General features: G+C 35.3%; 1 protein-coding gene and 1 long non-coding RNA gene across 2 annotated transcripts; both read left to right on the top strand.

Annotated features, from left to right (window-relative positions):
* Nucleotides 1–1,090: 1,090 nt before the first annotated feature.
* Nucleotides 1,091–9,021, top strand: LOC128199574 (uncharacterized). The gene is made up of 3 exons (XR_008252163.1): nucleotides 1,091–1,619; nucleotides 6,149–6,291; nucleotides 8,094–9,021. It is a non-coding gene; the product is annotated as an uncharacterized LOC128199574 (long non-coding RNA).
* Nucleotides 9,022–9,260: 239 nt separating this feature from the next.
* On the top strand, nucleotides 9,261–18,874 carry LOC112047128 (zinc finger protein 772). The gene is made up of 5 exons (XM_024084077.2): nucleotides 9,261–9,714; nucleotides 10,198–10,339; nucleotides 14,286–14,393; nucleotides 15,723–15,869; nucleotides 16,511–18,874. Exons 1-5 carry the CDS (start codon nucleotides 9,568–9,570, stop codon nucleotides 17,647–17,649), a joined length of 1,683 nt encoding a protein of 560 aa, XP_023939845.1. The 5' UTR covers nucleotides 9,261–9,567; the 3' UTR covers nucleotides 17,650–18,874.
* Nucleotides 18,875–26,418: the final 7,544 nt, after the last annotated feature.

Below are 26,418 nucleotides of genomic sequence, written 5' to 3'. Positions count from 1 at the left end.
ACAAAGCGTTGCATCAGTAATTTTCAATATTATTGAAGAAAAATGTCGTCTTATTTTTTAAATATTTTAAAAACTATTCACAAAAACTAAACAAATAAGATGGAGTATTTTTTATTGGTAGGTAATTATTTATTATTATATTAATTTACATAAATGTTATTAGTGTTAAATTTTGAAATACAAATTATGAAAACAGTTTGTATATGCGGATGTCAAGGAGACGCGTGACGTTTGTTTTTTTTTATGGGTTTTTTTACAGAATGAAGACTTATTCTTGATCATCTTTATTCTGCGTTAATACCTACCTACCAGCATATATATTTAAGTTTGTACGTTCTAAAAGTAGAATGACAAGAAACACCATAAAAACGATATGATTTCAAGGACAATATCAAATAAAAGAATAAGACAAAAACAATCAGATGGACATATATTAAAAAAGTTTCACAGGACATTAATGATTCCTTTAAATTCAACTCACTCACTGCTGAGCTCACTGCTCACTGCTGAGCTCGAGTCTCCTCTCAGAATGAGAGGGGTTAGGCCAATAGCCCACCACGCTGGCCCAATGCGGATTGGCAGACTTCACACACGCAGAGAATTAAGATAATTCTCTGGTATGCAGGTTTCCTCACGATGTTTTTCCTTCACCGTTTGAGACACGTGATATTTACTTAATTTCTTAAAATGCACACAACTGAAAAGTTGGAGGTGCATGCCCCGGACCGAATTCGAACCCACACCCTCCGGAATCGGAGGCAGAGGTCATTTCCACTGAGCTATCACGGCTCTAATTTAAATGGCGCCTACGTGCTTCAAGGCGGAGCTTTGTAATTTTGTAATAATATGAATGATTTTGAATGATACATAGAACTGTTTGACATTATGTTGTCCATTTTAAAAACAATGTAGATTAGAATGAGACAAACATATTTTTACTCGTAAGGTTCATATTTTCATCTCACTTATATAACTATAAATTGTATAGACCACTTAGGGCCGTTCCCCCTTCATTGGGTAATGTCAATTATCAAAGTCAAAAGCAACCACCGACGTCATTTGACGTTTGTGATCACCGATTACAGTCTGTGTTGTGTTATTCACGCCAGTGTGCCTTCGGCCAAAAGATTCGTCAATTTAACGGATTCTCCATCCTTTACGCACACATTGTGGTGTTTATGGAAAATGCCTTTTCCATCCCTTTTTAATTATCCGATCATTTTCGGAACCGAAGCCAGTCTATGCTCTGTTGTGATTGGCTGAACCTTTTTATTAAAGTTTTATTTTTGCCTTGTAAAAAAACATGGCTGCAATTATAGTGAAATGTAAAATGTAAATATGTTCCTTGAGTAAAACTGTGAAACCAGTGGAACTACAGGAAACTACAAATCAATTTATCAAGGATTTTATTTCTATTTATTTATTTTCTGTATATTATTGTATAGTATTGTTAATAAAGAGTTATAGTTTGATTTGTGCTCGGTTAATTTCAGTGTTCGATAGTAAAAGTGCAAAAGTGTTTTTGTTTTTCGTTCAAAATGAAGCGCTGTTGCGTGCCTAAGTGTAAAACAGCTATTAATTTACGTGCTGTACCATATACTGATGTTACTAGATGGAAGGTATGGTTGATCAATTGCCTGTTTTTGCGTAAATATTCCTGTTTACCTTGCTATGTTATTAATCATAGGTTAAGGTTAACTAAGTCTGCGATACTTACTTTGAATTTGGAAATTAGTGATTTAAACCAAAACGCTGTTCTAGCACCTACAAATTCCAAGTTCCTAGAGGTATCTTTCATCGGGCCTAATAAATACGAATAAACGATAGTTGACCATGTAACTACTACTTCACAAACAAACAAATAGCCTGAAATGCAGACTAACGCATTAAATGTCAATATTAACGAACAATCAATTATATTTCTACAAATAGTGTCTGTCTAGGCTCACAATCCCAGTCCGAATATTTACAGAGTTCAATTTTACCTGATCCCCTGCCTTCTGCTTCACAGAATCCCTTTGTGCATGTTAGGCCTCATTTTAGACACAAGCCTCATAGAAAGTCTGACATAATTCCTAGAGTTCGATCGGCTAAGTTTGAAACTCCTAGGAAGCAAAAGTTAAGTCAGAATATTAGAACATTAAAACAAATGTTGCGCAATGAGACTTACAAATGCTAACAATTATAGTCAAAACTTTGTGCTAGTAAGGACAATATTTTATTTCAAATTATTCTTTGTTAACTCAGTTTGGAAAATTATTAGTGGATCACAGTTAAGATTATCTGATTCTAAAGTCAAATCTCCTAGATACACTAATGATGAGAAAATCTTTGCACTTACATTATTTAAGTTGAGCCTTAATTTTTACAAATTCTTACAGAAATATTTAATATTCCTATCCAAATCAACTACAAACTCTCTATTAACTAAAATACCTGTGAGACCAGGTATTAATGAATTTATTTTCCAGCATTTGGCTGATTGTGCTAAGAACACACAGACTATGGGTTTACCTGACTGCAGTACCAATCCTGGTACTGTTACAATTGAAAATTTTTTAAACTAGAAGATACGACAACGGAGATGCACTGTAACATTAACCTTGTACACCAAAACATACAGAGCATCAACGGCAAGGAATTAGAAGTTGAACTATTTGTAGAAAAATTCAATATACACATTTTATGTCTTACGGAGCATTGGCTCACTAACTCACAGCTGTCAGTTCTTAATATTAATAATTATTCATTGTCAAGTGTGTTCTTCAGAAGGGCTGGTCATGGTGGCTCCTTAATTTTCTTACATAATAACTTAAAATGTAAGGATAGAAAAGATATAGTTAGTCTTTCTGTGGAATGCATTGTTGAACTTTCTTGTGTGGAGTTGGAACAAATTATTATAGTATGCGTGTACCGACCCCCTCCTGCTGACTTTGATCAATTTGAAGAGGTAATGGAAGATGTAATGAGGCGATTGTGCACATCTTCCAAACAAATACTGATTTGCGGCGATTTTAATGTTGATATTCTAACAGAAAACACAAAATCTATTAGATTTCTTAACTTATTCAAATGTTTTGATTTGACGCATGCTTTTAACGAACCTACTAGGATAACCGCAACTTCAGGTACCTGTCTAGATAATATATTTTATAATTGTGTGCTTGAGAAAAAGAAGATAATAAATAAATTAAGCTCTGATCATAGTGGTCAAATAATTACTATCTTAAATAATAAACCCAATAGCAATCAATGGGTAAAGTGTAGGCCAATATCTGAAAGTAAATTAAAGCGATTTAAAAACACAATTATTTCTAAAATTCCAAGTCTTGCATTTGAAAATAATCATCCAGACATGCTCTTTGGTACACTTTTCAAGTCAATAGACAGAGAGTTTAGTAAAATTTTTAACTTTAAACGCATAAATGCTAGCCAAAAATTAAAGTTTAGCGAATGGGCTACTGTAGGCATCTATAAAAGTAGAGATAAATTGTACGAGTTGTACGAGGAAAAACAATATAATCAAACGCGAACTTATTTAGATTACGTAAAAAGTTACTCAAAAATTTTTAAACGTGTTTGTATTCTTGCGAAATCGTTACACATCAAACAGAAAATAATTGAGTCTGAGAACAAGATACAAACCACCTGGAACATAATTAATAGAGAATCAGGAAAAATCAAACCGCGGGATATGAGTTTTGAATTAATTGTCAATGACAAAAAGGTAAACACTGATATCGAGGTTGTTAATGCCTTTGAAGATTTTTTCCAGAATGTTCCTATCTTGTTAACTGATTCACTAGATTCGTCTGCTACGGAAGCCCAGAGACTATTAAGAGGCAATGTTAAAGAGTGCAACGTTCTTTTTGAATTTCACCACATAACTGTATCAGACATTAAAAGATCTTTCAATTTATTAAAATTAAAAAGAACCGGAGATCTGTGGGGCATGTCAGTGAAAGTAATATCTAATATAATTGATATCATTGCTCCCCACTTAGCTATTATTTTTAATGAATGTGTGGACTTAGGTATTTTTCCGAACCTAATGAAGCATGGCAAATTGATACCACTTTTTAAATCAGGAGACAAATCAGATCTTAATAATTATAGACCGATTACAATATTGCCAACACTTAGCAAGGTCTTTGAAAAAATCATATTAAATCAACTTTTATGTCATTTTAATTTAAATAACTTGCTTCATCCTGAACAGTATGGTTTTACAAAAGGTCGCAATACAACTGATGCAGGGGCTAAACTTTTAAAACATATTTATGAAGCATGGGAAGGTTCTAAGAATGCAATTGGTGTGTTCTGTGATCTGTCCAAGGCGTTCGATTGTGTTGACCATAACACGCTTCTACTCAAGTTAAGCCACTATGGCATCAAAAGTGTTGCACTCGATCTCATTGCCTCTTATCTCAGTGATAGAACACAGAAGGTATGCATAAATGATATAAAGTCGCACGGTTCCACTACCATAATGGGCGTCCCACAGGGTTCAATTCTGGGTCCTTTTCTATTTTTAGTGTACATAAACGATTTACCATACCATGTCAGCGGCATATGTGAGATTGTACTGTTTGCTGATGATACATCCTTAATTTTTAAGTCCGACAGAAATAAAGATAACTCTGACGACGTAAACCGTGCCATATCGCATGTGTCGCATTGGTTCACTGCAAATAATCTACTTTTGAATGCTAAGAAAACAAAATGTATTGAGTTTTCATTGCCAAATGTTATAAAACTAGATAAGTCTATAATGATCGATGGTGAAACACTAGAAATGGAGAGTTCCACAGTTTTCCTGGGAGTGACCTTGGATTGTAAACTTCAGTGGGGTGCTCATATAGAAAAACTGTCTGGTAAACTTAGCTCAGCGGCATTTGCCGTGAGAAAAATAAGACAGTTTACTGATGTCGATACAGCTAGGCTTGTTTATTTTGCGTACTTTCACAGCGTAATGTCTTACGGTATTTTATTGTGGGGCAAGGCTGCCGATATACAATCTATATTTGTACTTCAAAAAAGAGCAATTCGAGCAATATATCAATTAAAATCACGCGAGTCCCTTCGTCAAAAGTTTAAAGAAATAGGTATACTAACAGTAGCCTGTCAATATATATATAACTGTATAATATATGTAAGACAAAATATTAATTTGTACAAACGAAAAGGAGATCTAAACCCACGTCTTACTAGACACGGGCATAAGTTAGTTATTTCTGCATATCGTCTCCAAAGAGTAAAAAAATCTTTTGTAGGTTTGGGTGTACTCTTCTATAATAAGATCCCCAAGACTGTGATGGACCTGCCAATGCATAGCTTTAAGCAATGTGTTAAAAAACATTTACTTAGTCGAGGGTACTACAACATTGATGAGTTCCTTAATGATAAAAATGCTTGGAGGCCGTTGGATCAGCTTCCACCTACACACAGGAAGTAAAACTATAACAAATGTAAACAGTAATTGTTATCAATTGTAAATTATAATACTGTATGACTTTTTCAAAAGAGCAACTGTTGAGTTTCTTGCCGGTATCTTCTCAGCAGGACCTGCCTTCCGAACCGGTGGTAGAATCTTTACAAATAGTCAACTGACGTGTCAAAAGTGCTTGTAAACTGAGCCTACTTGAAATAAATGATTTTTGATTTTTGATTTTTTGCAGTGTATATTGTTGTTTGATGAAATGGCTGTCAACAAAAATTTATTTTTTAATATTCATTCTGGGGTTATTGAGGGTTTTGAAGACCTAGGAACATAGGTGGTGAACGAGCAAATAATGTTGCAGATAAAGTTTTAGTTTTTATGTTACGTGGCTTATTTCCATCTTGGAAAATACCTTTAGCTTATTATTTTCTCTGTGATGGAATAAAGACTTTAAATTTAAAAAGAATTCTTAGAGAAATAATTGAGGCAATATTTAAATCTGGATTTATTTTAAGAGCTACGATCTGTGACTAAGGTTCTGCAAATGTAGCTGCAATAAATTCATTAATAACTGATACACACAGAGAATGCCTTCATAATAGTAATGAAGACGCTGAAAATATATTTTATTATATGATTAATAACAACAAGGTATATCATATTCATGATGTTCCTCATTTGTTAAAATGCTTCCGTAATAATTTTCAGAAGAAGGACTTGATCATTGGAAATCAGCATGCTCAATGGGCTTTCATTGAACGGGCTTATGCTACTGATGGTGCAGGAGGACGTGCCAGAACCATAGATTTAATGATAAACATATAAACCCAAGTTCCTACGATAAGATGAAGGTAATTATGCATTACATTATATTAGGAAATGCTTTCTGAGGGAAGGGAGTGTAACAACTTCAGCTTCCCTACTCCAGACTGAGAATTAATATGAACTGTAGATTATAACTCCATACCATTTTTCGGGGTTTATGGGGGTGACAAGCGCAATATAAGAGTTACAAATGAAGTGTAACTCTCTAGCCTCTGCACCTCAACTCCACTCTCACTTTCATGCGGTGGACCCCGTTACTTCAAGCAACTTTGTGGAAGACTAGGAGAAATCCCAGTGGGAAACGGAGTCGACAAACAGACGAGAGTACAGGAGGGATTACTGGCGCAAATATTTTGGTCCAATAATCTGGTGATCTTAAAGCGAGGGAAGAATCACGTAAGGCTTTATTAATTAACAAGAACAAGCCATATCATCACAATATATACGGATGTCAAATATTTAAATAAGGCTACACTAGAAGATTCGCTCTGATAATCCTTTTGACTAATTTTGTCATTTGTGGGGTGGGAATATTATGAGTGGTATATAATAGTATAATTTTTGTAACTAATATGTCTGAGAAATCTATAAATATAAAAGAAAGTCAGGTTTGTTACAACACTTATACCTCAAGAACAGCTGGACCGATTAGGCTAAAAATTGGTGGAGAGGAGCTTAGATCTAGGAGAAGAACATAGGATACTTATGGTAGAGGTAGAGTTGAGTAGAGTATGGTAGAGTAGGTGTTGGGTGGGAGTATGGTAGGGTAGCTGTTACTCTTTAACGCCGCAACTACTGAACCGATTTGGCTGAAATTTATAACGAAGATAGATATTACCCTGGATTAATTTAGGAATATCCCGGAAAATCTATGGTTCCCGCGGGATTTGTGAAAAACTGAACTTTCCACGTGGACGAAGTCGCGGGCATCCGCTAGTTTAATGTAATTTTGGTAAAAATTGTTTACGATTTTGACGAAGGTAAATCAAAAAATCATGATAATTAATTTTACTTTACAGGTCAAATATGCTTCAGATGTCTTCAGTTTTAGAGGTGTACACTGCCTTAGTTTGGAAAATGAAGTCATATTATAAAGAACTTCGTTATAGTGTTCCATATGTCAACATGACTGCCTCTGTGGTCCAGTGGTTAGTCTATGTGTTCACAAGGTCCTGGGTTCAAATCCTGGGTAGAGCTAAATGAGATACTGAGTTTTTCCTTCTTTTAAGAAATTTTTAGTTATAATTATCAGCCGTGAGTTGGAAAGTTGGTGGCATTACACCCCATTAGTTCTAGTTCACAAACGCCATTTAGATTGAAACTTTTTCTCCTTCTCCTAGAACTATGATTGAGGTGTCATTTTTTCGGAAACACATTTGAAAAGCTTTTGAAAAAATTAAAGGGCTGCTTGCAAAAATTGCAAAAGTTATAAACAATTAACTAAAATATAAGGGGTTTGTTTTTTTAATATCAAAAACTATTTAAGATATTTCCAATTTGCCAAAAGATTCAAAAAGAAGAGGAAAATTGCTAACAAAAACTATAACCTTTAGAAGTCTGGCTTAATATTTATTGAACTAAATAACCTCTGGATCTACTGATTGACTTCCAAATTCTTTTACCATGTTATTTGTGAGTTTCATAGGCATATTTTTATCCTCCTATTCTCACCAAAACGGGAACTACGCGGGTGAAACCGGGGGCGTCAGCTAGTTATGTATATAAATTCTGTAGGATTTTAAATAATTTTAACAGTTGTAAACTATTTCCAGGAGAAATACTTTATACTTATATACATAATACTAATTTACTTAATTTTACCTTACAGGTCATTTATTATGCTTCGGACGTCTTCAGTTACAGAGGTACACTGTACACCGCCTTTTACTTGGGAAAATGAAGTCATACGAAGATCTTAGTTATAGTGTTCCACAATTATGTTAACATAACTCTCTTACATACTTATAACATAAGCCTCTCTGGTTCAGTGGTTACCCTATGTGGTCACGAGGTCCGGGGTTATATAAGATACTGAGCTTTTCATCTAAGAAATTTTGACTTATAATTCTCAGTCCTTAGTTGGGAATTTAGTGGTGTTACACCCTGTGCCTCAGAGTGCACGTTAACCTGTCCCGGACAAGGCCACGTCCTGTAAATAATGGATAAAACGCAAATGGTAGATACGCCACCTAATTCTACAATTCTACGTTTTATACTAATTTACTACCCTCTATAAGTGTACAAGTTTTTAAAATAATGGTTTTTTCGATTCAAAATTAGATTTCATCATTTTTTACCGGACAATGTGTTTTAAATCGGGTCCTAATGAAAGAAAAATAATTATTACACAAAAAATAGTCAAATTAGTTATAGATAATAAGGTGGTGTATCTATCATATTAGTCTGATCTACATGTGCTCTTTAGTATAAAAAAAAAGTTCTCCATCTCCTATAAAAATGGTTGAGGTGTCATTCGATTCGGAATTGAATATACATAGTTTTTGAAAAATTTGAAGGCCCGCTCACTAAAATTGCAAAAGTTATAAATAATTCACTAAAAATGAAAAAGGGGTTCAAGCATTTTTATAGGAGACAGAACTTTTTTTTACTAAAGAGCAGTGACCACATTCCATCCAGTTTAAATGCGTTATAACCATCTGTCATATATTTTGTGAAGTCATATAATTTTGTAACTGTACAATTTGGTATTTTACTGCATGGAAATGTTTACATTTTTATTAAAGAAATAAATAAAAGATTTTGCCTTTTTTTTATCATACAAAAGAAAAAGTCTAGTAACAATATAAATAATCGAGATAAACGAAACCGGCATATCAGAAGATCGGTAACATTTTGCGGTTATATGGGATAACCACAAATAGTACGGCATAACCTACTTTCACAAATCAATTTAACTACGGAATAAACCTACGACCCCTTCCAACCATTTTCAATTTACTACAAGCATTTCCGTTTCCGCCGTGTAGGCACATTCTACATATACATAGAATAGAAAGAGAGGGCAAAGGGATTTTTAATGAAGATTTGCCTTGTATGAGAGAGATAAAGGATAAATTTATGAATGAAATTTGTGGTTATATGATTTTAAAATTATGAATGAAATTCAAATTTCTCAAATGTGCTAAGCAGTTTCTATGAAGTAAGCTGTCTGTATCTTTTTAGCCGTTTGTGGTGTTATTTACTACTTACTAGTCTATAGTGATCTGTGTTTACTAACAAATAATTAATCACATTCACTTGATTCTTTGAAATAAATTATAATAGAAAAATAATTTTCAAAAATGGAAAGTAATATTGTTAATGCTTCCTATGGAAAATGTAGGTTCTGTTCATCAACAGGCCATCACAGAGACCTCATGAAAGAATACAATTCAAATGGAAGACGCGAAGTTTATTACGAATTGTTTCAAGAATGTTTTAATTTATATGTAAGTAATTTTATCTTTTGTTATGTGGTATATTATAAACCGCATTCCACGCGGTCGATCGCCAGTTTCGTATAAAATAATTGACTATGTCAGACAGACATTCACGCGAGTGATTATAAAAGTGTTCCGTTTTTGCATGTTCGTACATACGGGAACTTAAAAAAAAAAATTTAATAATTGGTTAAGAAATGACGAAGTTCTGAGGTAACAAAATTAAAAAAAAAAACATACGCGTCGAATTGAGAACCCCCTTTTTTTACCGTCAGTTAAAAATAGTGTGCTGCAGACCACACAAATGAAGTAAAACTTCTTTATCTCTCCATCTCAACGTCCGTTCGCCTCACCCGATTACACTTTTTGTAACACATTCACCAAGCGTCAAGAATACATATAAAAGTTTTAGTTCAAAAATATACTCGTTTACAAGAAAAATCGAAATAGCCCACCTGGACAGTACTTCCAGACTGTTTCGATTTTTTTCAGTTGTGTGCAACCAGGTGTTCCCTCATCTGCTCATCATGTGTGCAGAGCCTGCAAGAGGCTAGCAGCTTCCGCAGCATGGTGGTGGAAGCAGAGAGCCTTATGATGAACACACTGGACGAGAAAGAAAGGATATTTGTTAATTGTAAGTTTGTAAACCATATTTACTAAAGATAATAGCAGGGGCTACTACAGGGGCCCCTTATGTGTTAATTTTGACGGCCTCCGTGGCGCAGTGGTATGCATGGTGGATATACAAGACGGAGGTCCTGGGTTCGATCCCCGGCTGTTCAGATTGAGATTTTCTTAAAATGTTTTGATTTGACTCATGCTTTTAATGAACCTACTAGGATAACGGCTACTTCAGGGACATGTCTGGATAATATATTTTACAATTGTGTGATTGAAAAAAAGATGATAATAAATAAATTAGGCTCTGATCACAGTGGTCAAATAATAACTATTTTAAACAATAAATCCAATAGCAACCAATGGTTCAAGTATAGGCCGATAACTGAAGGTAAATTAGAGCGATTTAAAAGCATAATTTCTTCAAAAATTCCAAGTCTTTCATTTGAAAATAGTCACCCAGACAGGCTATTTGGTACGCTGTTCAAGACAATAGACAAAGAGTTTTGTAAAATTTTTAACTTTAAATGTATTAATGTTACTCAAAAATTAAAGTTTAGCGAATGGGCTACTGTAGGCATTTACAAAAGTAGAGACAGATTGTACGAGTTGTACGAGGAGAAACAGTATAATCAAACGCGAACATATTTAGAACATGTAATAAACTATCCAAAAATTTTCAAACGTGTTTGTATTCTTGCAAAATCATTACACATCAAAGATAGAATAATAAAATCTGAAAACAAGGTACAAACAACCTGGAACATAATTAATAAAGAATCAGGCAAAATTAGACCACGTGATATGAGTTTTGAATTAATTGTCAATGATAAAAAGATAAACACCGATAACGAGGTTGTTAATGCCTTTGAAGACTTTTTCCAGAATGTTCCTATCTTGTTAACAGATTCACTGGACTCTTCTGCTACGGAAGCCCAGAGGATATTAAGAGGCCATGTTAAAGAGTGCAACGTTCTTTTTGAATTTCATCATATAACTGTATCAGACATTAAAAAAACTTTTAAACTGTTAAAATTAAAAAGAACTGGAGACATGTGGGGCATGTCAGTGAAAGTAATATCTAACATCATTGATGTCATTGCTCCCCACTTAGCTATTATTTTTAATGAATGCGTGGATTTGGGTATCTTTCCGAACCTAATGAAACATGGCAAACTGTTACCACTTTTTAAATCAGGTGACAAAACTGATGTTAATAATTATAGACCAATTACAATACTGCCAACACTTAGTAAGGTTTTTGAAAAAATCATTTTAAATCAACTTTTAAGTCATTTTAATTTAAATAATTTATTTCACCCTGAACAGTATGGTTTTACTAAAGGTCGCAGTACAACTGATGCAGGTGCTAAACTTTTAAAACATATATATGATGCATGGGAAAATGCTAAGAATGCTATTGGTGTATTTTGTGATTTGTCCAAAGCATTCGATTGTGTTGACCATAACATTCTTTTACTTAAGTTAAGCCACTATGGCATAAAAAGTGTTGCACTCGATCTCATCGCCTCTTATCTTAGTGATAGAACACAAAAGGTATGCATAAATGATTCAAAGTCTCGCGGTTTTTCTAACACAATGGGCGTCCCACAGGGTTCAATTCTGGGTCCTTTTCTATTCCTAGTGTACATAAACGATTTACCACACCATGTTAGCGGCATCTGTGAGATAGTACTGTTTGCTGACGACACATCCCTAATTTTTAAGAGTGACAGAAGTAAAGATAATTCCGACGATGTAAACCGTGCCATATCGCATGTGTCGCATTGGTTCACTGTTAACAACTTACTTTTAAATGCAAAGAAAACTAAATGTATTGAGTTTTCATTACCAAATGTTATAAAATTAGATAAGTCTATAATGATCAATGGTGAAACACTAGAAATAGAGAATTCCACAGTTTTCCTGGGAGTGACCTTGGATTCTAAACTTCAGTGGGGTGCTCATATAGAAAAACTGTCAGGTAAACTCAGCTCAGCTGCTTTTGCAGTGAGAAAAATAAGACAGTTTACTGATGTTGATACAGCTAGACTTGTTTATTTTGCGTACTTTCACAGCGTAATGTCTTACGGTATTTTGTTGTGGGGCAAGGCTGCTGATATACATTCTATATTTGTACTTCAAAAAAGAGCAATTCGAGCAATATATCAACTAAAATCACGCGAGTCCCTTCGTCAAAAGTTTAAAGAAATAGGCATTTTAACAGTAGCCTGTCAGTATATATATAACAGTATAGTTTATGTGAGACAAAATATTAATTTGTACAAACGAAAAGGAGATCTAAACCCACGTCTTACTAGACACGGGCATAAGTTAGTTATTTCTGCATATCGTCTCCAAAGAGTTAAAAAATCTTTTGTGGGTTTGGGTGTACTCTTCTATAACAAGATCCCCAAGACTGTGATGGACTTGCCAATGCACAACTTTAAGCAATGTGTTAAAAAACATTTACTTAGTCAAGGTTACTACACTATTGATGAGTTCCTTAACGACAAAGGTGCATGGAGGCCATTGGATCAGCTTCCACCTTCACACAGGAAATAAAACTATAAGAAATTGTAATTTAATTGTTATCAAATGTAAATTGTAATACTGTATGACTTTTTCAAAAGAGCAACTGTTGAGTTTCTTGCCGGTATCTTCTCAGCAGAACCTGCCTTCCGAACCGGTGGTAGAATCTTTACAAATAGTCAACTGACGTGTCAAAAGTGCTTGTAAACTGAGCCTACTTGAAATAAATGAATTTTGAATTTGAATTTTGAATTTGAACTTAATTTGTCCAGGTCTGGCTGGTAGGAGGCTACGGCCGTGGCTAGTTACCACCCTACCGGCAAAGACGTACCGCCAAGCAATTTAGCGTTCCGGTACGATGCCGTGTAGAAACCGAAAGAGGTGTGGATTTTCATCCTCCTCCTAACAAGTTAGTTCGCTTCCATCTTAGACTGCTTCATCACTTACCATCAGGTGAGATTGTAGTCAAGGGCTAACTTGTAAAGAAAAAAAAAAAAAAAAAAATTTGTAAAGTTTAATCCACAATCTCACTTAATTCCTTGCTTAAGCGTGCGCCTAAAAGTTGGAAACATCCTACATAGGTTTAGGTCATATTTATTTTAAGGGATCATTTTTGTTTCTTTCATGAAAAATGTTGTAAATTGAGCCCCCCAACTAATTTTGATACGGGGCCCCTCCAAAGCACACTACGCCACTGGATAATAGAATTCACAGCTGCTAGTATTTCTTAAAATGTGTATTTTGTTAAAATCAATTATTTCTGTCAGGCAGGTATTTGTAACGTTAAACTAGTAATAATAAAACTGATTTTGTTATTTAATAAATGATACTAATTTGGACAACAGTGCAGTAACAAGGCATGTAGTCATGTGCCAGTTTTATTCTCTTTCTACAAATGCTTTGAATCAGGGATGTTAAGGAGCTCCGTAACAGTAACCAAATCCGAAATAATAGTTTCGGATAATATCAGATAAGGCCGGAGCATAACCGAAACATGTTATGACAAGTTGTTTTGATTGGACGGGAGCAGCCGACACACAAGCCGCAATACAACATTAATAAAGAAAGAAAGAAAGAAGAAAGAAAATATATTTATTAACATAACTATACCCAACTAGTTTCAATTGCATGGTTTGTTTGACCATTTGGATTGTGCCGTTGCAAGAACCAGCTCATGACTAAGGGCCCCATATATAAAAACTAATATGAAAAACTCGAAACACTCACAATAATTTAAATTCTAAATATCACTTGTCAAGGAAATACAATATTATGACGAAACATGCATAACTGAGAATTTTCTTAATTCTCTACCTGTGAAGTCTGCCAATCAACATTGGGCCAGCATAAATGTACTTATTGAGAGGAGACTCGTGCTCAACAGTGAGCTGAACATGGTTTGTTAATGATGATGATTATTTCTGTTACAGTTAGACAAACACCAAAACCTACAGAAATAGATGTGAAGCCAGAAAACCTCGCCACAGTGAAACTTGAACAGAGTGACGAACTGGACAGTATTACTTACGAATGTGATGGTAAGTTGATCAACAGCTACATCACAAGTATAGCAAGATTTATCAGTGACTTTCCCCCATGAATGAATGAATGAATGATAGTTTATTCATGAAAATGTAGGTTTAACATGATGGTCCTTATAGAATTGAGCCGATATCTTCTTCTTCTTTCTTCTGGGCCGTTTCCGCACTTAGCCATGTGATTGTCCGTTGTGCGTGGGTTCCTCGGTGTAGGTTCGCTCCAGAAGCTTAGCAGGCCGCCGAGGTCGCCGATAGCCTCATGCAGTGTCGCTGAGGAGCCAATGTAGGTTGCTCGTTGTTCCATTACGCCTCTGCAACTGAGCATAACATGTAGCAGTGTCTCGTCCTCCTCCATGCAGGCTCTGCACAGAGGACTGTCTGTCATACCTAGAATTGAAAGGTGTTTGTTTAGTGGGCAGTGACCTGTTATGAAGCCAACTACTGTTCTCAACTTATCTCATGTGAGGTTCATAAGTTTCTTTGTTATCCTTGGGTCGGGTGGGGTTGAGCCTATATACATTTTACCATAACTGGTGTATGTATTATCTATAATGAAATACATTTGAACAAAGAAAAAAATTAAACTAAATTAATGCAATGTCACAATTACTAAATAATAAATTAGAAACTGTCCATGTCCATAAAATAATCTTGAATGTCATAATAACTTTTTTTTAACTAATTGTAAATGTTTCATTGAAATATTGACCAGGGCTTTTCTTTTAGACTATGAGGAAGTTTATTATATATTTTTATTGCCATACAATAAGAACTGGGTTCCTTCCCCGGCTGGGCCGATTGAGGTTATCTTAATTTGTCCAGGTCTAGCTGGTGGGAGGCTTTGGCCATGGTTAGTTACCACCCTACCGACAAAGACGTACCGCCAAGCGATTTAGCGTTCCGGTACGATGTCGTGTGGAAACCGAAAGGAGTGTGGATTTTCATCCTTCTCCTAACAAGTTAGCCCGCTTCCATCTTAGATTACATCATCACTTACCATCAGGTGAGATTGTAGTCAAGGGCTAACTTGTAAAGAATAAAAAAAAAAAGAACTCTTGTCATATATTGTCAAACCAATTTATTTTTGCTACCATGAAATAGTGTTTGTTATTGAAAACTATCAATAGATGGCGTTTTCAAAGTTCTCTAACTTTGAAACATTCCTTTTTTGTATACTTCAAGAACCTGTTGTGACATAGTTGTGGCGGAGGCTCATAGATGGCGCTTTATATTTTATTTTTGTCTCACAGAAAATTTCAAGTTAGCCCGCTTCCACCTTAGACATGCATTGTCACTTAATTAACTTGAAAAAATTACCTTTACTTTCAGATGCGTCCGAGGCGTTGTCAGACTACGAGGCTGTGGAAGGGGAGGAAGCATTGCTGCAACGGTTCTCAGCAGACATGTTGGCGCCACTGCCTACTGCAGTGATGCTCAAAAATAGCAGCTTCTTCCAACAATTGGAATTGTTGAAAGGTAAGCGAGACTGCCTCAGTTTAGTAGTTAGTTTTGGATCACTTTGTCTTGGGTTCAAATCCTATTTGGGCTTTTTAAGACTGAGCTTTTCTCAGTTTAGTAGTTAGTTTTGGATCACTTTGGGTTCAAATCCTATTTGGGCTGGTTAAGACTGAGCTTTTCTACTAAGAAATATTCAATAAAAATTCTCAGCTTGGTGTGGTAAAGGTAATGGTGTCACACTCTGTGCCTCGAAGAGAATGTTAAGCTGTCACTTTTGGTTATTAAGATTAACATATGATCCTCATCCACATTTGGTTCACTGTTGAGCACGAGTCTCCTCTCAGAATGAGAGAAGTTAGGCTAATAGTCCACCACGCTGGCCCAATTACGGCGAGAAAAATTCGAATGATTGCCGGAAAAACCATAAAAATAGCCCTTTTCTTTTTCCCATACAATTTTTTTAAGTAAAACGTAGTAAATTTGAGCTTTATTGTTACTGTATAAAGTTCATATTAAAATACAAGGACCTACTTAGTAGGGTAGGTTAGGGAAGGGGTAGGGGTAGGGTAGGGGTAATTGAAAGTTTCACGCGGACGAAGTCGCGGGCGTCCACTAGTATTAATATAAATCTAAATTGATAAAATGTTATATCTTTACAGATGAAATAATACCAGCAAAATCAATAAAGAATTTAATAGAACAGTCACCTCGCAAGTCACCAAAGATATTCTACATTACAGAGAAGCTAGCCCATTCCAACAATGTCTCGACCATTCTAGAACATTCCAACGTCACAGCTTTCAAGATGAAGAAGAAACCTGGATACCAGTGCTACTATTGCAGTAGAATTTGTGATACTTTCGAAAAACTACACCAACATCAGTTAGAAGAAAATTGTAGAAGAAATATCAAGAATCTACTAAATAAACTACCAGCAGAGAGTCTAATAGTCTATGTGTATATAACAGATGTTAAATGTACTATATGTGATAGTTTTGTTGCCAACTTAAACGAACTTAAAACGCATTTGAGTAGAATACATAAAAAGAAGTTTTACTCACAATTCGGTGATAGAGTTATACCATTTAAGTTTACTAAAAACCAATATGAATGTGTGAATTGTGGTGGTCATTACGAGACTTTTGGAGCTATTGAGAGACATATGAACGTACATTTTAGGAATTATGTGTGCGATCAATGTGGTGCCGGATATGTGACCAAAAGTAGATTGAAAACTCATGTAAAATGCTCTCATTTTAAAGGGAATTTCCCTTGTGATAAATGCAAGAAGACATTCACAACTATGTTTAAATATAAATCTCATGTCGATGTTGTACATAATATGGTTAAAAAGCATAAATGTCCTTATTGTTTGGAACGGTTTGCAGATTACCACCATAGACAAAAACATATGGTAGACTCCCATGGGGATACCCCATTGAGATACAAATGCAACGTCTGTGACAATTTATTCAAAAGGCGTTACGCTTTGTCATGTCATATGAAAAGAAGACATTTAGAACTCAAAGATATTAAATGTACCCTCTGTTCGTACAATTGTTATACATCTGCTGAATTAAAGGCACATATGGTGAAACATAACGGTGAAAGGACGTATGAATGTGTTGTATGCAAGAAGTCGTACGCACGGAAAAGGACTCTAAAGGAACATATGCGAATACACAATAATGACAGGAGGTATGTGTGTGTGGTCTGCGGACACGCGTTTGTGCAGAAATGCAGTCTGAAAGGGCATATGAAGGCGCATCATAGTGATCATCTTGATAATGAAAGCTAACTGCATTAGATAGTAGTGTGCAATAGACCACACGACTGAAGTAAGACTTCTTTGATTAAACAAAAAAGCGCCATCTATGAGTCTCCGCCATAACTGCATCGCAGCAGGTTCGTGAAGTGTACAAAATGGGATTGTTTCAAAATTATCTAAAAACGCCATATACCTATTGGTAAATTATAATAACAAACACTGTTTCTTTGAAAAAAAATTGTAAATAATCGATTACATATATTAATATCGCCGAATAGCGGCGTGATTTAAATATACCCCGTCTGTTCCTACAATTGTTATACATCTGCTGAATTAAAGGCACATATGGTGAAACATAACGGTGAAAGGACGTATGAATGTATTGTATGCAAGAAGTAAAGTAAGTAAAGAAAAGGACTCTGAAGGATAATATGCGTATACACAATAATGACAGGAGATATGTGTGTGTGGTCTGCGGACATGCGATTGTGCAGAAATGCAGTCTCAAAGGGCATATGAAAGGGCATCACAGTGATTATGTCGATAATGATAGCTAAGTGAATTAGATAGTACGCCTAGCAAGCGTCAACGATGTATACTGTCGAGAGAAAAAAACAAGTGTGCCATAGACCACACAACTGAAGTAAAACTTATTTCTAAAATGAATAACAAAGCGCCATCTATGAACAAGTTCGTGAAGTGTACAAATAGGGATTGTTTCGAAGTTCTCTAGGAACGCCATCTAGTGGTAGTTTAAAATAAACACTGTTTCTTTACGCATGTGGATAGCGGTACGCACGCTACACTAACTTACTTCTTAAATCAACCGTGCGTAAAGAAGTTTTACTTTAAAATAGACTATATTGTCGGCCAACAACGGTGTAATTGAAATATGGGGTATATTTTTGATGATCACAAAAACGAAAATACGACGAAAAACGATGTAGTGACTGTTGAGAAAACAATACAATATTTCACTTTGGCAACACTCTCTTTAATCTATGAACCACTCTTCCTGTAATGTCTACTTTTGTAATGTCGGCCCGTAAGAGATTTTCATGTGATCTAATACCTAATACAGAATTAATCAAGTTCCACTTTGTTTTATTGGACTACAAGTCCTAACAGTGACTTGTTATTTGAATGTTACACCGAGATACATAATTATTGTTTTGATAAACAAAAAATTTGGAAATTTTGAAACACCCCTAATGTCATGAAATTATTAATTAAACTTTCGATCATTTCATCAATATTCTCTTTCAGTGCGCTTTCATTTGAAACCCCTTTCAATCCCAACAACAACAACTTTCAAGTTTGGCTACGTCATAATTATAAGGATAGTATGGAACAAATTTTAATATCTGTTTACCAAAGAAATATTATTTTCACTACTCTTGCTCAAAAACATTGTCATATTACCATCCCACAGCGGGGCCAAACAAGCATTTTAGCCTCTAGGGGCTAAAGTAATTTTCTTTTTTTAATTTTTGTCTGTTATGAGTACTAGCCAAGCACTAGCCTACTATAAAACGGAGGAAGTTTTATTCGAAAATAGAATCATTATAGGTAAGGCCCTGATTGTTTTGAAAAATAAATAAAAAACTTTAAATTGGAATGAAATGCAGCGTTCTTGTCTGTGGAATGCTTTAATTTTTTTATTTAATTTTTATTGAGTTGCGAATAGAGCGAGATTTGAAGACATGGGACATCCTGTACGGTGTAATACCTTTTTGCCTTATTTTCATGTGAAAGAAAAATAAAATTAAAAAGCGAGAATTTAAAAACAATTAGCGTGAATAATACACACTTGATTTTTTAAAGAAATTTATTGTAAATTTGTGACCGTAACTTACATTTTGTTCAACATTAATTGTTATTGTTGTCTTCATCTAGTGAGAATGGTGATCCTAATTTGCAGATGGATGAAATTTTCAATCTGTTACCATCAAAGTCGATACGCATTTACTTAAATACCTACCTAGGTAAAGTGGAGAAAACAACAACGAATGGATTCACTTACGAAAGGAGTTTTTTAAACTATTATCTCGCACGTTTACCTCAAATACTCATTATTCATCTTCACAGTCGGAAATTATGTTGCCGGGTAAAAGCATCTCCCATCATATCAAAAATTGTAGACTTTGTACATTTAACCCTTCTTTGCATGGTGAGGGAAATTTCAATCATAGTATTTAGTCAACAAAAAAAGGTACTCAAACCTCTTGTACTGTAAATTTGTTGTTGCTGGCAACATTTTAAGCGACTATTGCGTACAACAAAACAGAACTTGTCATTCCGCTGTTTGTTGTGACCGGAAAAAAGGAGCGAGATTTTAGTTTGTTTTATGGAAATAAACGGATATATAAAATACAGTAAAAGTGAAAATGAGTGGAAATAAGGTTTGTTTTCATGTTTTTGTTGTTTTATGTACAATTTATATCAAAACACTGTAAATAAATTGCTCAAAACTATGTGATGGAAATTTACTCTCTATGCAGTAATTTCACTTGTAATGTAGGGCAAACATTTATTTGTAAATGTTTATTTTATGTTGTATTTTAGGGAAACTTGAATGAAAGAGATATTGAAGATTATCTTAGTAAGTTACAAGGCGGTTGGCTCTCAGAAGATGACCTCGATGACCAAGATTCCGATGATGAAAACCGCGATTCTGTTGACGTTATAAGAGTGTTGCAGGAGGAGAACGACGATGATGATGATGATGATGATGGGGATGATGTGGATGAAACTGCTGACATTGATCCTCCTCTTGTAGAAACAGAAGATCAAGAACCCTCTCACCCATCAACTTCATCCAATTTGCAGTCTTCATCCAGTTTTCCATTTGACAAAAGAATTTGAATTTGATTTGGAAAAAAAGGAATCTGATGTATGACAAAAAAATATAAAATTACTTTCTTGGGGAGTTCTACTGCTCCAGGTGGTCTATCACACCTAGAAACTCCATATCAATGTTTTAACTATTTTATCACTGAAGATTTTATCAAAACATTAGTAGCGGAGACAAATTTATACATAATACAGAGTAATCCCAGTTCATCTATAACAGTTACAGAATATGATTTGTATAAGTTCTTTGGTATATTGTCAGTAATCAAATTTCCTAGCACAAGATCATACTGGTCGCCAAAGTTTGGATATGAGCCCATTTCTTCAACAATGCCACTGAACAAGTTTGAGAAAATAAAGTTATCATTACATTTTAATAACAATGATCTTCACAAACCTATAGGTCATCCAGAACATGACAGGCTTTATAAAATCCGCCCTGTTATCTCAATGAGAGATTTGCCACAGTGCCAATGGATCAAAGACTTTCTGTGGATGAACAGATGTGTTCTACCAAAATAGGGCATTTTTTAAAACAATATCTGCCTAAGAAGCCCCATAAATGGGGCTTCAAATTATATGTTCTCTGTGATTTGATGGGATATGCCCACGAGTTTGAGGTATATTCTGGACGAGAGAATACAGAAAAGCTCACAGATGAACCAGATCTTGGTTAAACCATATCATATACTTTGATAATTTTTATACATCTTTGCCATTTTTAGTTTTTTTAGCTAAATCAGGCATTCACACAGTGGGAACTGTGCAACAAAACAGGATTCCAAATAAGTTCCAGAGGTAGTTTTGAGGAAAGTGTGTCTGTGCATGATGGTATAGATTTGAGTTGTGTGGCTTGGAAAGATAATAAAATAGTAACCCTGCTATCTTCTTATGCTGGAGCATTGCCTGTAACTAAAGTCAATAGATATGACAGGACAATAAAAGGAAAAATTTATATTACTTGCCCGTTTATTGTCCAAGAGTACAATAAACATATGGGAGGAGTAGATCTCATGGATAGCTTTTTGGGCAGAAACCATATAACAATAAGGTCTAAAAAGTGGTACTTGCGTATATTTTATCATTTATTAGATCTAGCTATTATAAACTCTTGAATTATATATAAAAAAAAATGCTCAAGAAAGAGGTGAACCCAAAAAGAGTCTACTTACAATGGGCCAATTCAGAAATGAATTGGCCTTTGTGCTATGCAACAGAGGACCCACCAAAGACGCTAAAAGAGGTCGTCCTAGTACCAGTTCACTAGAAGAGGAATTACTATCAAAAAAAAGAAAAGGTTCTCCAACACCACCACCTCCAAAAGACATAAGAAAAGATGGTGCTGAACATTGGCCAACAGTGGATGGGTCACTCCGGTGCAAATTTCCCAAATGTAAAGGCTATTCCACAATTTCGTGTAGTAAATGTGGCGTCAATTTGTGCTTAAAAAAAATAATAATTGTTTTTAAATTATCATAAAGAATAAAGAAGATTGAGTAAACAATATTTTTTTATTTATTTGGTACTGCGCCAAATATATAAATGCATGATGATGTAAATTTCCATCATATTGTCTTTTTACATAATACATATTTTTATTAATAATAAAATAAACATAAACTCTGTTTCTATTTAGGCGGCCCTCGCCTTCTACTCGGGCCCTAAAAATACCTCGTATATAATGGGTCTTTTTAGCCCCTTGTATAACAATCTACTATTACTCCAATAATATTAATTTTCACATGTTCCTTGAACATTTTTAATTCATTTTCGGTTATGAAAAATACTCCCGAGCATATAAAATGCAGTGACAAAATTAAATATCTTCATACATGTTTTTGTTTCATTTACCTACCTACGATTTCCACAATTTATTTTATTTACTTTTCCCAAGTAGTTATCAAATCACGATGTCTGCTTCTTAGCACGATCATCATAAAACCACAGAATCTATACTAATATATAAAGCTGAAGAGTTCGTTTGTTTGATTGAACGCGCTAATCTCAGGAACTACTGGTTCGATTTGAAAAATTCTTTTAGTGTTAGATAGCCCATTTATCGAGGAACTCTATAAGCTATGTATTATCCCCATACTCCTACGGGAACGAGAACCACGCGGGTGAAACCGCGCGGCGTCAGCTAGTAAAGAATAAATCCAGAACGATCTGGCAGCGCAGCCTAAGCCATGTGGTGAAGCAGGTGAAACCCGTAAAAAAAAGGTCACGCGTCTCCTTGACATCCGCACAAATTTTTTTTCATAATTTGTAATGTATTTTAATACTAACAACAATTATTACGTAAATTATTATATTAAAAAAAATACTCCTTATTTCTTTAGTTTATGTGAATAATTTTTAAAATATTTAAAAACGTAAGATGCCATTTTTCATGAATAATATTGAAAGCTACTGATGCGACGGTTCGTGTCGTACTGACTCGAGAATGTATTCGTTTTTGAATTTCGTATTTGGAGCGGCTACGACACCGTCGTGTTCTGTGCGTCTCTATTTATATCTGTTTAATCTATGCCTAAAACAAAGATACACTTTAATGCTAGCATCTACCATCCAATTCTTCACCCAAATTGTCGGTCTCCGTGGCGCAGTGGTGTTCGCAATGGATTTACAAGACGGAGGTCCTGAGTTCGATCCCTGTGCCGATTGAGGAGACATCAGCCGTGGCCAGTTACCAAAGACGTGCCGCCAAGCGATTTAGCGTTCCAGTACGATGTGTAGAAACCGAAAGAAGTGTGGATTTTCAACCTCCTAACAAGTTAGCCCGCTTCAATCTTAGATTGCATCATCACTTACCATCAAGTGAGATTGTAGTCGAGATCTAACTTGTAGATGAAAACAAATAAGCCCATATGCCTGCAGCGCCAACGGTTTGACATCCGATACATGTACATACATTAAAGTCCTTTTCATGAACGAAGTCCCCCAGACGCGGCGCTAATGTTTCAATTAATGGTGCTGATTGACATTATTTTCCAATACCATTGGGCCAGGGTGGACTATTGGCCTAACCCCTCATTCTGAGGAGACTCGAGCTCAGCAGTGAGCCGAATATGGGTTGATGATGAGATTGTCATTATTTTGATAATTTGTGTAAGGCGCTGTCAATTTTAGTTCAAGTTTTAGCCGCGGGCAATGATAACTTTATACTATAGACTAGCTGATGCCGCGCGGTTTTACCCGCGTGGTTCTCGTTCCCGTAGGAATACCGGGATAATATATGGGCTATCTAACACTGAAAGAATTTTTCAAATCGGACCAGTAGTTCCTGAGATTAGCACGTTCAATCAAACAAACAAACAAACAAACTCTTCAGCTTTATTATATTAGTATAGATAAGTTACCTACGTCCATACAAAATCACCGCAAAAAGTGATCAGAATTTAGCGACTCCACTGAGCGCTGCACACTTTTGTTTTTAAATTTATGTATATTTATATAGTTTTTACACTTCCTTAACACAGCACTCGACATTATAAACGATATTTAGGTATCTCGCTTGTCTTTTGCATGGACCTGGAGATCGCCGGACGGCTCTACAAAAAATGAAATAGATTTTATACTATCAAATCTCAAAGGCAATGTCACTAACATCGAGGTGATCGACTTACCGTTCTCGTCAGATCACGTACAGGTTAGATCAACCCTGCAGCTGCAGTACAGAAAAAATCAAGAAAAAATTATGGCGACCAACCAAAAAGTTCATTACTACAGGATGACGAGATAAAAAGATTCCAAGAATACCGGAAGCCACTCTACATAGGCTTTATTGATTACAAAAAAGCGTTAGACAGCTTGACTTACCAGGCTATATGGAAAACATTGCTAATTAAACTTAAATATAAACCAAGAATACATAAAAATACTGAAACATCTTTACGAAAATAGCACAAGTAAGATCCAACTAGAATCAACAGGTCCACCATTTAAACGCGGTGTAAAACAAGGTAACCAGCTATCTCTGAAAATTTTCATAGCCGTGCTCGAGTCAGCCCTAAACACTCTACAATGGAAAAATCTTGGAATATACATTCGGGGAAGGTACTTGAGCCATCTGATATTTGCTGACGATAGCCATTTTCTCAGAAAGTAGTGCGCAAATGAACCTCATGGTGAATTCACTGAACGAAGCAAGCAAAAAAGCAGGATTAGAAATAAATTTTAGTAAATCAAAAATAATAACTAACCATATAGAAACTCAAATAATAGTAGAAAACACGCAACTGGAATTCATAAATAAATATATATATTTAGCCAAACAAATATCCTTTCAGAATGATAGGAACGAAGAAGAAATAGAAAGGAGAATTAAATTTGCGTGGAACAAATTTTGGAGTGTGAAAGAAGTATTGAAAAGCCAAATGCCTATGAAGCTGAAAAGTAAAATAATGAACACCTGCATCCTACCTACTTTATCTTATGGCTGCCAGACTTGGAAATTTACCAAGAAGGCAAAAACAATGATTAGGACCTGCCAAAGAGCTATGGAACGAAGCATAACTAATATCAAAAAATTCACAAAATCCGTCACTCGATCATCAGGCAGAAAACAAAAATAATCGACGCCCTAACCTTCACACTTAAAGCCAAATGGAAATGGGCCGGACATGTCGCTCGAGTCACAGATGACCGCTGGACTGTCAGAATAACGAAATGGCGGGGACTTAAAGGATCACGAGGCTGAGGCAGACCACGTTATCGGTGGGTCGACGACATCATGAATTTCACCGGCAAAAAATGGCTACTGAAGGCAAAAGACCGATCAAAATGGCAGCACCTAGAGGAGGCCTTCACCGTAAAGGGTTCATCTTTTAAATAAAAGGGAAGAAAATAATAAACATTTTAAAATTATGAATTAACAAATTAAAATACTTATCACCTTCTGTAAATAAGAAGAAATAAAAGGCTTTTTTTATTTTTTATTTTTTTATTTTTATTTATTTATTGATTCTTATTTTTGTAAATAATCTATATCTACTAATATCACTGACGAAGAAAAAAGATTAATAAAAATAATGATAGCTAACACTTAAATACTGCTTCCGTTTGGTAGTTCACTGTATCATGTGTAGTATTTATTTATTTATTTATTTATACTTTATTGCACAAAATAAAACAAAAACATTAGACACATTACATTACAAAACATTAGATTAACATAGTAGATTGTAGTCTCTTTTAAGAGTAGGTACATATTAGTGTCGTGGTGGAGTTTGCAAAAATAGGCTTTTCATTGCTGCCTACTTTTGCAAACTCACGAATACTGATGGACTTCTCGTCAGTTTTTAATTTCTGGCGCAGGCGTACTACGCTTGTAAATATCGAACCAAATTAATTGAAATGAAAAAGAGACATCTATTGGCCACTCACTTCAAACTAGAGTACGGTTAGTTTTCACAAACGCTAATAGATGGCAGTAGTCTTTTAAACGTACCTATAACTAAAGAAAACATCTTATACTATATTTTCTTATAGGAAAGATCATTATTTTAATTTTGCTAAAACAACAACAGCAAACAACTATAATATTGCTTTCGTTTGGTTGTTCACTTTAACATCATTGGTGGCAACGCACTTGATGTCCTCGGTCCACCTAGTGGAAGGTCGACAAACACTGCGATGTCCAGTGCGGGGTCACCATTCCAGCAACTTGGGACGCCAACGTCAATCGGCTCTTCGAACTGAGGCCTGCCCATTGCCCCTTCAGCTTCGCGACTCGCTAAGCTATGTCATTGACTTTGGGCTCCTCCGTGGCGCAGTGGTATGCGCGGTGGATTTACAAGACGGAGGTCCTGGGTTCGATCCCCGGCTGGGCCGATTAAGGGTTACTTAATTGGTCCAGGTCTGGCTGGTGGGAGGCTTCGGCCGTGGCTAGTTACCACTCTACCGACAAAGACGTACCTCCAAAAGATTTAGCGTTCCGGTACAATG

The sequence above is a fragment of the Bicyclus anynana genome, chromosome 26, assembly GCF_947172395.1.
Source record: "Bicyclus anynana chromosome 26, ilBicAnyn1.1, whole genome shotgun sequence".
Lineage (NCBI taxonomy): Eukaryota > Metazoa > Arthropoda > Insecta > Lepidoptera > Nymphalidae > Bicyclus > Bicyclus anynana.
This window is presented reverse-complemented; position numbering and strand designations above follow the sequence as displayed.

Bases quoted from the DNA above. Each gene is read 5' to 3' on its own strand.
- LOC112047128 (XM_024084077.2), top strand. From the start codon at position 9,568: ATGGAAAGTAATATTGTTAATGCTTCCTATGGAAAATGTAGGTTCTGT. The intron at 9,715-10,197 runs GTAAGTAATTTT...GATTTTTTTCAG, and splicing joins AAGAATGTTTTAATTTATAT to TTGTGTGCAACCAGGTGTTC. The intron at 10,340-14,285 runs GTAAGTTTGTAA...TTTCTGTTACAG, and splicing joins AGAAAGGATATTTGTTAATT to TTAGACAAACACCAAAACCT.